Source organism: Malurus melanocephalus, unplaced genomic scaffold (assembly GCF_030028575.1).
Source record: "Malurus melanocephalus ecotype Western Australia unplaced genomic scaffold, MMel_1.1 scaffold_631, whole genome shotgun sequence".
NCBI lineage: Eukaryota > Metazoa > Chordata > Aves > Passeriformes > Maluridae > Malurus > Malurus melanocephalus.
In genome coordinates, this window is record NW_026623863.1 from 266,222 (window position 1) to 277,815 (window position 11,594).

Genomic DNA, 11,594 nt, shown 5'->3' on the forward strand with positions numbered 1-11,594 from the left:
TCTGTCCCTGTCCCCTCACAGCTGACCCAGGGTGGTCTGTCCCTGAGCTGAGTGAGCGTGCTCTGTCCCTGTCCCCTGGGCTGACTGAGTGTGCTCTGTCCCTGTCCCCAGGTGCTGCTGAGTGGTGGTGTGGACTCCACGGTGTGCACGGCGCTGCTGAACCGCGCTCTGAGCCGCGAGCAGGTCATTGCTGTGCACATCGACAACGGCTTCATGCGCAAGAGGGAGAGCCAGGCTGTGGAGGAGGCCCTCAAGAAGCTGGGCATCCAGGTGAAAGGTAGCTCTGCTCCGTGTTCCCTACACCATTCCTGACTTCTCCAAAATCTGTCCTTGGTGCTGGGCTTCATCCACCTGCTGTTCCCAGACCCATGTACCCAGGCCGGGTCAGCCATGTGGAACCACCCAGACCTGTTCACAACATTGAAACCTCAAATGTTGGGCCTTATTTCCCTGATTGGAGATGGGGATTGAGCTGCCCCATCTCCCTGGTTGGTGGGGCACAGCAGAGCCCTGGCTTTGTGCCTTGGTCACAGCTCTGCTGAGGGATCCCGTGCAGCTGCTGCACAGCTCACTGCATTTCCATTGTCTCTGGTATCTTGATAAACACTCAGGGYTTTATTTCTTACCCCGGATCTCTTTCTTTGTAATCTGTGAGCTCATTTGGGTGATTGAACACTACTGTAGCTAGAATGGCTTTTTCAGGRCATTTTTTCTTGCTTTCAGTGCATTTTAGTTGTTTTGGAGTGGCTTTTTGAGAACAAGKTGTTKGTTGGTCARAGGTTGGGCCKGATGATCTTGGAGGTCTTTTCCAAACCTCTGTGATTCTGTGAAGGAATTCATTGAGAGAACAGAAAGTGCCCTGATGTGGCTGATGAGAAGGCTCAGAGGTTTTTGTACCTCAAGTATGAGGAGGTCAGAGAAGACAGAGTTTGTGCCAGCAGCAAGAGCTGCCCTGTGCTGCATGGATGATGAATTTCTGAATGATAGCTGCCCTGTGCTGCGTGGCTGATGAATTTTAGAGTGATAGCTGCCCTGTGCTGTGTGGATGATGAATTTCTGAATGGTAGCTGCCCTGTGCTGTGTGGATGATGAATTTCTGAGTGATAGCTGCTCTGTGCTGCATGGATGATGAATTTCTGAGTGATAGCTGCTCTGTGCTGCCCAGGGCTCTGCTCAGGCACTGGGTGGGCAGTGCTGCCCACTGGCCCTGGCACAGTGCAGGCTGGCGTGCAGTGTCCTCAGCTTCATTCTAGACACATATTTTTCTAAATTTATGTTAGTTTTACTTCTTTTTTAGTGGCAAATCCATGTCTTATTCTTGCACTCTGTGGAGCAGTAAACCTGGGCCCTGGCAGGCAGCCAGAGGAACAAATCRAGGGAATCCCTTTGCTGCAAGGGCTCCTTGTGTAGGTCACAGAGTTCAGTGCTGGTGAAAGATGCCACAAAGCCTCCCAGCTGATCTCGGGGTTGGGAGCCTCTCTAAATTAAGAGGCATAATGTAGCATGAGTAAATAGTGCATCATTTAATTTTGGTTGCAGAAAAGCCTTGGGGAAACACTGTCCTGTGAACTATTTAAAGCAAGTAAATTATAATCTAAGAGGGGAAGCAAGGACTGGACTAGCATGTGGCTGTCTAACCTCACCATATGGGAAAAGTTATAGGTTAATAGGAAAAGTAAAAGGCTTTTGTTAAAATTAATTCTTGAGGCATTGAACAGCCCTGTTCAATGCAGTTAACAGTCAAAGGACTGCAGTGATTTTTATTTTGGTGGGGTTTTTTTTTTAAAGCACTAAAGTGAAACTTTTATTTTGTAACCTCAGTGAAAATCTCTACTGACTTTGTAAAAAATCCTGCCTGTGGTTTCCTGCAGTGGTGAATGCAGCCCATTCATTCTACAATGGCACAACAACTCTGCCCATCTCCGACGAGGACAGAACTCCACGTAAAAGAATCAGCAAGACTTTAAATATGACTACAAGTCCTGAAGAAAAGAGGAAAATYATYGGTGACACCTTTGTTAAGGTAATGYTTATTTGTTGTTTGGTTGAATTTTTTTAGTGCTTTGATTTCTGAATAGGATACATCTTTTACTGTTGAATCAGTGGTTGAATTTTTTKAATGCTTTGGTTTCTGGATACATCTTTCACTGCTGAATCAATGGCATCAGTGCTGTGTAAGCTGTGATGACCTAAGAAGCCTTTGGTAGGTGACAGGAAGAATATTGAGCAGGCAAGGATGTTGCTGTGCTCTGAAGATGTCTTTTCCATTTTCTGTTGAACTGGGGGTGGTTCTGGGGCTGCTGCAGCACTGGGACAGTGTCACTGTTGGTTTCCTGATGACCTGTGCTTTTACAGCTCTCATTTGTTGAGCAGTTCAGTGTCATCCTGGACACCTCTGACAGCCCCAAAGTGCTGAGCTCTTCCCTTTCCCACCCCTGCTGCAGATTGCCAACGAGGTTATCGGGGAGATGAACCTGAAGCCYGAGGAGGTGTTCCTGGCCCAGGGCACGCTCCGGCCCGACCTCATCGAGAGTGCCTCGCTGGTGGCCAGTGGCAAGGCAGAGCTGATCAAAACCCACCACAACGACACCGAGCTGATCCGCAAGCTGCGCGAGGAGGTGAGGGATGGGCTCTGCTGCCACTCCTGCAGCTCCCAGGAGCACGAGGATCAGGAACTGAAAACCTCTGCCTGTGCTGGTGTCACTGCCCTGCACTGGTGGGGCCCTGCTGTGACAAGGGACTGAGATTCTGTTGCAATATTTGTACTTTTTTGCATTTCTTTTATTRCCCTGGATGTGTTTATCTGAAGGCCAGGAGAGGTTTTCAAGCCCCTTTCTGTGCACAGCTCTTCACTTTTAGCATGTGAAGCACAGGCAGGAGTCTGCCCTGATGTGAATTTCTGGCTTTGGGATGGTGAGTTCCCCAGCTGTCTTATAAAATACTCTGAGGAAGAGCCAGCACAGGGGAGAGACCACCCAGAAATCTGGGGAAGGTGCTCAGTTACCACCAGCTTTCACCCATGGCAGAGAACTGATGCTCCCCATTTTTAGTATTGATCACTGCACAGAATGTCTGCAAGGCTTTGGGGCTGAGCATCCAGCCGAAACAAGAAATGTTGGAATTTGTGAAGGCAGAGCCAGCTTGACCTTACTGCTCTGTCTGCTCTGCTGGAGCCACAGATTCTTCTGGCACAACCTGRAGCTTCCTGGTCTCACCCTCTGTCCTGCAGCTGTTCTACAAAGCCCCCATTCACATGGAATTCCTTTCCAGTGTGTATGGAATCGTTRGCACTGATACTGTGAGGTCAGACCAGTTTGGGTGCCAGGACCTAAACATTTGAGGCTTTTTGTTTRAATATGTGAGCTGGAGTGTAAATTGTTTTTTTTTTTTTCTTTTAAAGGGCAAAGTAATAGAACCACTGAAAGACTTCCACAAAGATGAAGTGCGAGTGCTGGGAAGAGAGCTTGGCCTTCCTGAAGAGCTGGTGTGCAGGCATCCCTTCCCAGGTACAACAACGGGGGGACACAGCTTTGTTCTTTGGCAGATGCAGAACTGCTGCTGTCTGTTGGAGTATAAAATCCATCTCTAAACACAGCAAAAGTCCATTTAGGTTTTTACTTAAGCGCAGTATTTCAGGAAAAGATGATTTGAGAGCAGCTTGATGAATATATGTCATGTCTTATAATTGAGTTGCCTGCCTTGGTTTGGTTTTGGTGGTAGAAGCCAAAGCAGGAGCTCTCAGTGGAAGCAGTGAGCAGTGCCTGAGCTGCCACGTGGATCCCACCTGCAGTAATGGCCTGGCTCTGCCTCTGCAAGGGGCATTTGCTGTCTTGAAAACAAATGCTCAACATTTCTGACAGGAGTTCTTCACTAGCAAACAGCACAGTAGATAACTGGGGGTTGTTTTTTGTCTTACAGGGTGCTAAGGTGACTGAAGTTTAGAAACAGCAGCAAAACACACAATACTCAGTGTCTGACTCACTGTTCCCCATTTGCAGGTGAAAAGCAGCTTCCTGTTATTTGGGATAATGTTTTTTTCAATGTTGCTTTGCAGGTCCTGGCCTGGCAATCAGAGTGATCTGTGCTGAAGAGCCTTACGTGTGCAAAGACTTCCCAGAAACAAACAACATCTTGAAAATTGTTGCAGATTTTTCTGCAAGTGTGAAGAAGGTAATTGCATTCTAAACTTTAGTTTTGAGTGATGATTCTGTAGGGACTTGCAGTGGGGTTCAGTCAGCTGAAAGGTTTAAAGGGTTGGTTTATGTTTTCTAAGGAGTGATGTCCCCCAGCACTGAAGCTGTTCAGTGCAATTTGTAGKGCCTTGACTGGTGCAAGTGTTGAACCATTTCTGAAAATGGAAGCTTATTTACTTTTCAGATAATAAACAGATTTTGTTGGAGTTAAACTTTGTGCAGGTGAGGTCACATGGAGTCAGGAAAAGATCTTCCCTCCCCAGGAGAGTTGTACCATGCTAGGTTTGCACACCCAGAAATCCCTGGTGTGTAAATGCAGGTGCAGGAGGCAGGAGCTGGTGCTGGCCAGGTGTCCTGACCAAACCCTGGCCTTTTTAAAGGGTGAGATTCCACTTCTGCACCTCCTGACTTTTCAAACTTGGTGGTGGGAGGGGTCTGCTCTGAGGTCTGGGGTCAAAACAGCCCCAGAACCTTTCTGATAAATCCTGAAGGGCAGAGATTTCCATCTGCCTTTCCTTTAAAACATATGGAATTGTGGTGCCACACAACTGGAAAGTGCAGCTTTTAGAAGGAGAAAACAAGCACAGGAAAAGAGCTTCCCCTCTGGCCTTGGAGAGCTTTGGATTGAAATRCAGTCTGGTCACAGAGAAATAATAAAGTCACAGAAGTGCCTTTGCTGATGCTGAATTGTCAAATGAGAGGGGTTTTTAGATAGTTCCAAGGGGCAAATGTAGATTAAGCCAACAGCTACTTAAATAACAATTTTCTTTGTGCTGTGCAAGTTRTGTCTGAGGGCCTGGCAGCTTCATCTAATCCCCGTTTGCTTCTGTGCAGCCTCACACTTTGCTGCAGAGGGTGAAGGCGTGCACGAGTGAGGAGGACCAGGAGAAGCTGATGCAGATCACCAGCCTACATTCACTGAATGCCTTCCTGCTGCCCATCAAAACCGTGGGAGTGCAGGTATGGGGAGAGCAGGGCTGTGCTGGGGAACACCCACTCTGGGGTGCTGCAGGGCTGGGAGTGCAGGGCAGGGCTCAGGAGGGGAAATGAGGTGGCTGTGCCAGCCCTGTCCTGTCTGGGTGCTGGGACACCTGAGCAGCTCAGTGCCACGGCTCTGGGGACATTGTCCAGCTCTGGGGACATTGTCCAGCCCAGGGGCACTGCCCACTGCCAGGCAGCTGCTGCAGTCCCACTGAGCCCTGCTGTGAGCCTGATAGACCCCCTGAGCCCTGCTGTGAATATTTCTTTTCACAGCTTTGTCACCTTGCTCTATTCTTTCTCACTCACTCAGTCTTTCTCTGGTGTCACCAGCTYGGTTCTGGCTCAGTGCTGGCCTGAACTGTGGTGCTGTCACTGAAGGATGGACAGGAAGGTGTGGGGTGTCTTTGGCAGCAGAGCTCCCCTCAGGGTGGGTGTTACACACAGGTCACCCAGAGGATGCACAGGAAGGTTTTGGGGTGTCTTTGGCAGCAGAGCACCCCTCAGGATGGATGTTCTGTGCTCTGCAGGGTGACTGTCGCTCCTACAGCTACGTCTGTGGCATCTCCAGTAAGGATGCCCCGCACTGGGAGTCCCTGATGTTTCTGGCCAGGCTCATACCCCGCATGTGCCACAACATCAACAGGTCAGTGCTGAGAGTTTCCTTTCTTATCTGCTTCATCCCTGGCAGTTTGGTGGGTGCAAACGTTTCCCTGTTTAATCTCAGGGGGACTTTTTAATACAGTGGACAGGTGTATCATACAGAGGTCACAAATACACAATAAATCAAAATACAGATTTATTTCCAACTTGAAAAGTAATTGCTGGCCTGTATCCTTGGATTAGACAGCATCCACTATAATTTATGCAAATCTCTTGTGCAAGACTCCAGCCTGGTGCTGAGCTGTGGTTGCTGCAGTTTGCTTTGCCTTTGTGTCAGGAAGGGATTTGTGTGGGGCTGTCACTTCTGATGGCTCCAGAGCCAGCAGTTTGATCTTCACTGAGCTCTCTGAGGATACATTTCCTACCTGCCCGAGCCCATAACTCTTCCAGCAGCTGAAGATGCTTAGACATGAGATCAGCTCTGGAGAATTATACCCCCCTTGCCTGGCTGTGGGATTGCTGCCAAAACTGCTTAGAATTGCTTATAGCAAAACTTCATTTTCTCACRTAAGTGACACCCACTGACAGAGCTTTTACTCTGAAAGGTGAGAGCTGCAATTGCAAGATACCTGTTTCAATTAAGTGGAGAGGGGACAAAAGGAGGCACAAATCAGGACAGCCTGTGCAATTTCAGAGCATGGCAGAAAGCAAAAATAAAAGGCAATTTGTGGCTTTAGAGCACTGCTGGGTTATTTAAGCTCTTCTGGGTTTAGCGCTGCCCTCGTGCACATCCCACATCTGTGGGAGCTCTGATGTCCCCGGGGATCCGTGCAGGGACAGTTTGTGTCCTGCCCAGCTGTGACAAACAGAAATGCCCGGTGTGAGCTGGCACAGCTGTGTGCCCTGGGTGTGGGACAGGTGTCCTGCTTTGTGTCTGCAGGCTGAAATAATGCTGTGAACACGGTGTGGTGAATCCCTGCACGGGGCCACCCWGCCTCTGCTCTTTGCAGCATCTGAAACACAAAGAATGCAATCAAAAACAGAGCTGATGTGGCTGCTTTGGGTTCAGAAGATCTTTGGTTACAGATGCATGTTTATAAATTGCAGTTAGTGCCCTGTGCTGAAGGTGTAGCATTTAATGGGGGGTTTGGTGGTTTCCTGTTAAAATTGTAAGCAGAATAAAGCACGATGGTGTTTTCTAGTTCTGATTTCTCACTGTAGCACTAAAGATGCGCTTGTGAGGCCATGTGGTTTGTTCTGTGTGTGGAAAATGTTTTTTTTTTCCCCATCCTGTGTGCTGCAGAGTCGTGTACGTGTTCGGCCCCCCTGTGAAGGAGCCCCCCACAGATGTCACCCCCACCTTCCTGACCACGGGAGTCCTCAGCACTTTACGTCAAGCTGACTTTGAGGCTCACAACATTCTCAGGGAGTCTGGTAGGTGCTCCCCCTTACCCCGGGGATCAGACTGAACCACCACAGATCAGGTGGTTCCAGATCCCTGCAAACCTCATGGGCATAGTTAGAGTGGTACTGTCTAAATCTACAGGCAAAAAACTCAACAGTAGTGATCAGTTAATGGGATGACAGTGAAAAGTTGTGGAAGTTGATAGCTAAAGGACAGGAATTAGTTTTAGGGGGTTTTGGGGACTCAGTTTTAACACATCATGAAGCCCAAAGCTGTGATRCTTCACTGCAAACTTGTGCAAAAAGTGCTGTCAGCCAGCTGAAAGTCACCCAAATCCCTTCTCTTTGCTGATCTCAGCCCTCAGTGTTTACCTGAGGGGAAGAGACTTGACACAGATTTTAGGTGGTGTTGGTTTTATGGAAAGCCCAAGTGCCAGGTTTCCCATGGGGGTGATGCTCACGGCCTGTGCTGGTTTCAGGTTCCTTGAGCTGAAGTCAAAGCAGGCAGGGGGTGTTGGGTCCCCTGGATGTGCTGCACAGGCTGAGCCTGACAATAAATCATTCTGAGGTTCAACCTTTTTAGGTTTTTACTTAATTACCTTTGGAGATGTGATCTGTGTGGGAAGCTCTGCATCAGCCCTGCCTGAATTTCCTATAAATGAAGTTACAGCAGATCTCTCTTGCTGGGGATCCATATTGGGTTTGCAGAGCTGTGTGAACAGAGTTTGGGCAGAATTAACCTCAGGAGCTGCAATAGCACTGCCAGCTCTGCTGGTGAAGCTGTGTCTCACTGACTTTTGGTAACATTGGCTTTGTGTGAATGAAGCACTCCTAAAAATAAGCCTGGACTTGTGGTTTGGTGCAGAAACCTGCCTGTGCAGCAGCTCAGGCCAGGGCTGGTGGGGGGACAGAGCCKGAGCAGTGGGAGCTGCCACACACCCCAATTCTGGACTTTAGGGTCCTTGAAACCAGGAAATCAGGGGGCTGTGCATTGCCTTTCATTAAAAACTCAGAGAAATGGGATTGTGTGGAGTGACCTGCCCACCAACAGCCAGGGGACCCTGGAGAGCTTCCTCCTGAGCATTTCAAATACTCTTCAAGGAATATTTCAAAGCTTTATTTGTGCACAGCTCTTTACTGGGCTCGCTGTGGGGACAGACAGAACCCCACAGTTGCGTTCTGTGGGAAGGAAAGTGGCTCTCAGCTGATTCCCAGTGAATTACAGGGATAACAGGGATTAGCTGGGATTGCTCTGCGTGCCTGCAGAGGCTGAGGATCATCTCAAGTRGCAGTTTATAGAACCCAGAGTGGTTTGGTTTGGAAGGGGCATTAAGGATTATCTGTTCCACCCCCTGCCATGGCAGGGACACCTTCCACTGTCCCAGGCTGGCCCTGGGCACTGCCAGGATCCAGGGGCAGCCACAGCTCCTTTGGGATCCTGTGCCAGGGCCTCCCCASTGCTGATTTGCAGCTGCAGAGCCCAGGGGCAGCAGATCCCCGGGGTAGCTCCAGGGTTGGGGTGCAGCACGGTGGGGATTGTGCAGCGCTCGTGTCACCCYCTGTCTGAGCCCCCTGTGCTCCTCTGTGCCAAAGGCTATGCTGGGAAGATCAGCCAGATGCCAATCATCCTGACCCCGCTGCATTTTGACCGGGACCCCCTGCAGAAGCAGCCCTCRTGCCAGAGGTCAGTGGTCATCAGGCCCTTCATCACCAGCGACTTCATGACGGGCACGGCCGCCACGCCGGGCAGCGAGGTGCCCGAGGAGGTAAGGGCACTGACTGCTCCAGGGCTGCTGCTCCAGCTAAAGTTTGGCTTTCCTCTCACTCCCATTGCCTTCACTTGGGCTTGCTTGCAGTTTTTTTCTCTTTCATCATAATCATTAGGAGGAATATTTTGGTGTTTTGGGAAAAAAACTAACAAAATGAGGGGCTGGCAGATGGGTACGACAAACTTGAAGGCTTTCCAGCAGAGCTGAGCCAAAATACCACCAATTGAAGGAGAAAGAATACCCCAGCCATTCCTGGGATTTGRAATTAATTTTTGCATCAGTAATTGGAAGTTTCCTGGCGTTATGAGTCGCCTTTGTTTGGCACTTCTGCTTTTATTGAAATTTGYAGTTTTACATCTCAGTGTCCTGACTGCTTTTTGGGTCACTGAAAGGACTCAGGAGTCAGGTTCCAGCTTCTTTTTTTTCTGGGAAACTTTATCCATGTCCAGTCAAGTACTTTGTMGCTCTGGGAATGCACTGTAGGTGAGGAGCAGGATTGACCATTTATTTTAAACACACTTTAAGAGCAAATGAGCATTGTTTAGTAATTGAAGTGTTCTGCTTCAAGGCAGCCCATCCATGTCAAAACCAGTTCACGTTGCCATGTGAGCTGTCCCACTGCATAAAATGAGGATTCGTYTGACCTCAGTGTTTGTGTTTAAAAACAACCAAACACCATAGAACACCCCCCAAACAAAAACCCCACGTTCTACAAAATGAAAAATGGCCACTTTAAGGCCAGGTAACAATGCAGTAACTAAATAGTAGAGGTTATAGAGAATAAGTGTACTTGAAGGGAAAATAAGACTGTTTTTGCATGGAGAGCAATTGTATTGTTAGTTTATGCTGTGTCAGGTGAGTGCTGTTGGGAGCTGTGGGATTTTTAAGGAAGCTGAACTTTTGAGGATCAACAAATTCTCACCTAGAATTTTACTGCTAGCATGGATTAATTGTGAGCTCTGGAAGATAGATAWCTCCCACTGGAAACTCTTTCCTTTRGGTGCCTCTTTAGGTGTTYATTGAATTTTTAACYGTAACAGCTCCTGTTTTTATGCTGGCAGGGGTTTCCCCCAGCTGCTACTCTGTTTGGTGGCTCAGCTGAAGGTGCTGGTGAGGGGAGCCTGGGAGGGGCTGGCAGCAGCACCCAGCACAGTGTGGAAACACCTTTGGGCTGTTCCCCAAACARCTCTGGGGAGTTTGGGCTGTGCCAGAAGTCAGCAATTCCCCAGTGTAGCTGCAGATGCCATGCACCAGAGGTTTTCTTTCAGCTGATTTTGTTCCTTGAGCTGATAGCAGCAGGCTCTTCTCTCTGCTGTCCCAAAGTCTGTGGGGACAGTTTGCCGTCGAGCTTTCCTCGGATGGTTTCCATCAGGTCTGTGTTCCACCCTCCTCCTCCTGTGCTGATGTTGTGCTTCCCTGGCCTCAGGTGGTGTTGAAGATGGTGGCAGAGATCAAGAAGATCCCCGGCATCTCTCGGGTGATGTACGACCTGACATCAAAGCCGCCGGGCACCACGGAGTGGGAGTAACGGACTGTTCCCTGCGAGTACTGTGTGCAGTCGAAACCATATCAGAAACCATTCCCAGTGTTGACATGCAGTACTGTGAACGAGCGACTGGAGCTGCTGCATCGCCTCAGATTGCTCTCCTGGAGCACGGAGCTGCGCTGGGGCTGACGATTGTACGGGTAACTGATGGTGGCAGCGCTGCCGGGACGGGCCCCTCTGCTTTGCCTTTGTCTTTCCGGTTCCCCCGTGTTCTCCCGTGTTCTGTTTCCTGGCATTTCSGTGTCTCTTGGGTTTTGTACACTGTGTAAAAAGAGACAGTTTATTTACTTCTACCAAAAGCATTGTTACAGCCCAAACATGTAAAAGGAGTTAATTCTTTGTGACCAACCGCTTTGGGACGGATTTATTATAAATAAATATTTTGCCAAATGGAGCAGTGGGTGCCGTTGAGTGCTGGAGTGGCCGTGTGCTGGGTTTGGGTCCCCGTTCTGTGCTCTCTGGCCTGCTGGGCACTGCTGACCTCTCATGGCCTGGCCGTGTCCGTGTGTCCATCCCTGGGGATGCTCCCAGCCCCCCCTGTGGCTCTGGGATGGCAGAGGGGCAGCCCTGGGGGTGCAAAGCTGCTGTGGCAGCTCCTGCCTCTGTGGCTCCTGTTTGTCCCCAGTGCCATCCCTGCTGCCCTGTGCTCCCCTTGTCCTTAGTGGCAGTTGATTTTCTACACGTTTGCTTTGATGGGGTTTTTTTTGGGGTTTGTGTTGTGCTTAGCTTGGTCTGTAAGATCATTCTAGTTGTTGTTGTGGAGTCTGGGTCGGGGGGAGCCCCACCCTGTAGATCCTCCTGTCGCCCGTGTTCTGCTGTTCGTAGTGAAGCAATAATTGCAGTGGTTGCTGGACAGGAGCTTTCTGATGTGCTGAGGCAAAGCCATTTCCATCCCCCTGACACCCTGTCCTGGGGCAGGAGCAGCTGGATTCTCACCCCAGCAGATTGCTGGATGCCTGCTGCCTGGGGGAGCTGGAATGTGTGTCCAGCTCATCCCTCTCATCCCTGGTTTTTCAGTTTAAGCAGTTGTGTTTTGTTCAGCTGCAAGATCTGTAGTATTATGGGGTGGCATACTTGGTTTAAGCTGTTCAGTAAYATGGA

The 11,594-nt window shown here is 49.4% G+C and overlaps 1 protein-coding gene across 1 annotated transcript in view; it reads left to right on the top strand.

The window, feature by feature from the left end:
* GMPS (guanine monophosphate synthase) overlaps positions 1 to 10,887 on the top strand; it is a 23,905-nt gene extending 13,018 nt beyond the window's left edge. Inside the window, exons 7-16 of the mRNA XM_057383419.1 lie at positions 112 to 277; positions 1,872 to 2,023; positions 2,445 to 2,618; positions 3,401 to 3,506; positions 4,055 to 4,170; positions 5,028 to 5,153; positions 5,702 to 5,817; positions 7,078 to 7,208; positions 8,772 to 8,944; positions 10,374 to 10,887. Of these exons, the coding sequence (XP_057239402.1) occupies positions 112 to 277; positions 1,872 to 2,023; positions 2,445 to 2,618; positions 3,401 to 3,506; positions 4,055 to 4,170; positions 5,028 to 5,153; positions 5,702 to 5,817; positions 7,078 to 7,208; positions 8,772 to 8,944; positions 10,374 to 10,475 (1,362 nt within the window). The 3' untranslated portion in view covers positions 10,476 to 10,887. The remainder of the gene's footprint in view (positions 1 to 111; positions 278 to 1,871; positions 2,024 to 2,444; positions 2,619 to 3,400; positions 3,507 to 4,054; positions 4,171 to 5,027; positions 5,154 to 5,701; positions 5,818 to 7,077; positions 7,209 to 8,771; positions 8,945 to 10,373) is intronic.
* The last annotated feature ends 707 nt before the right edge of the window (positions 10,888 to 11,594 follow it).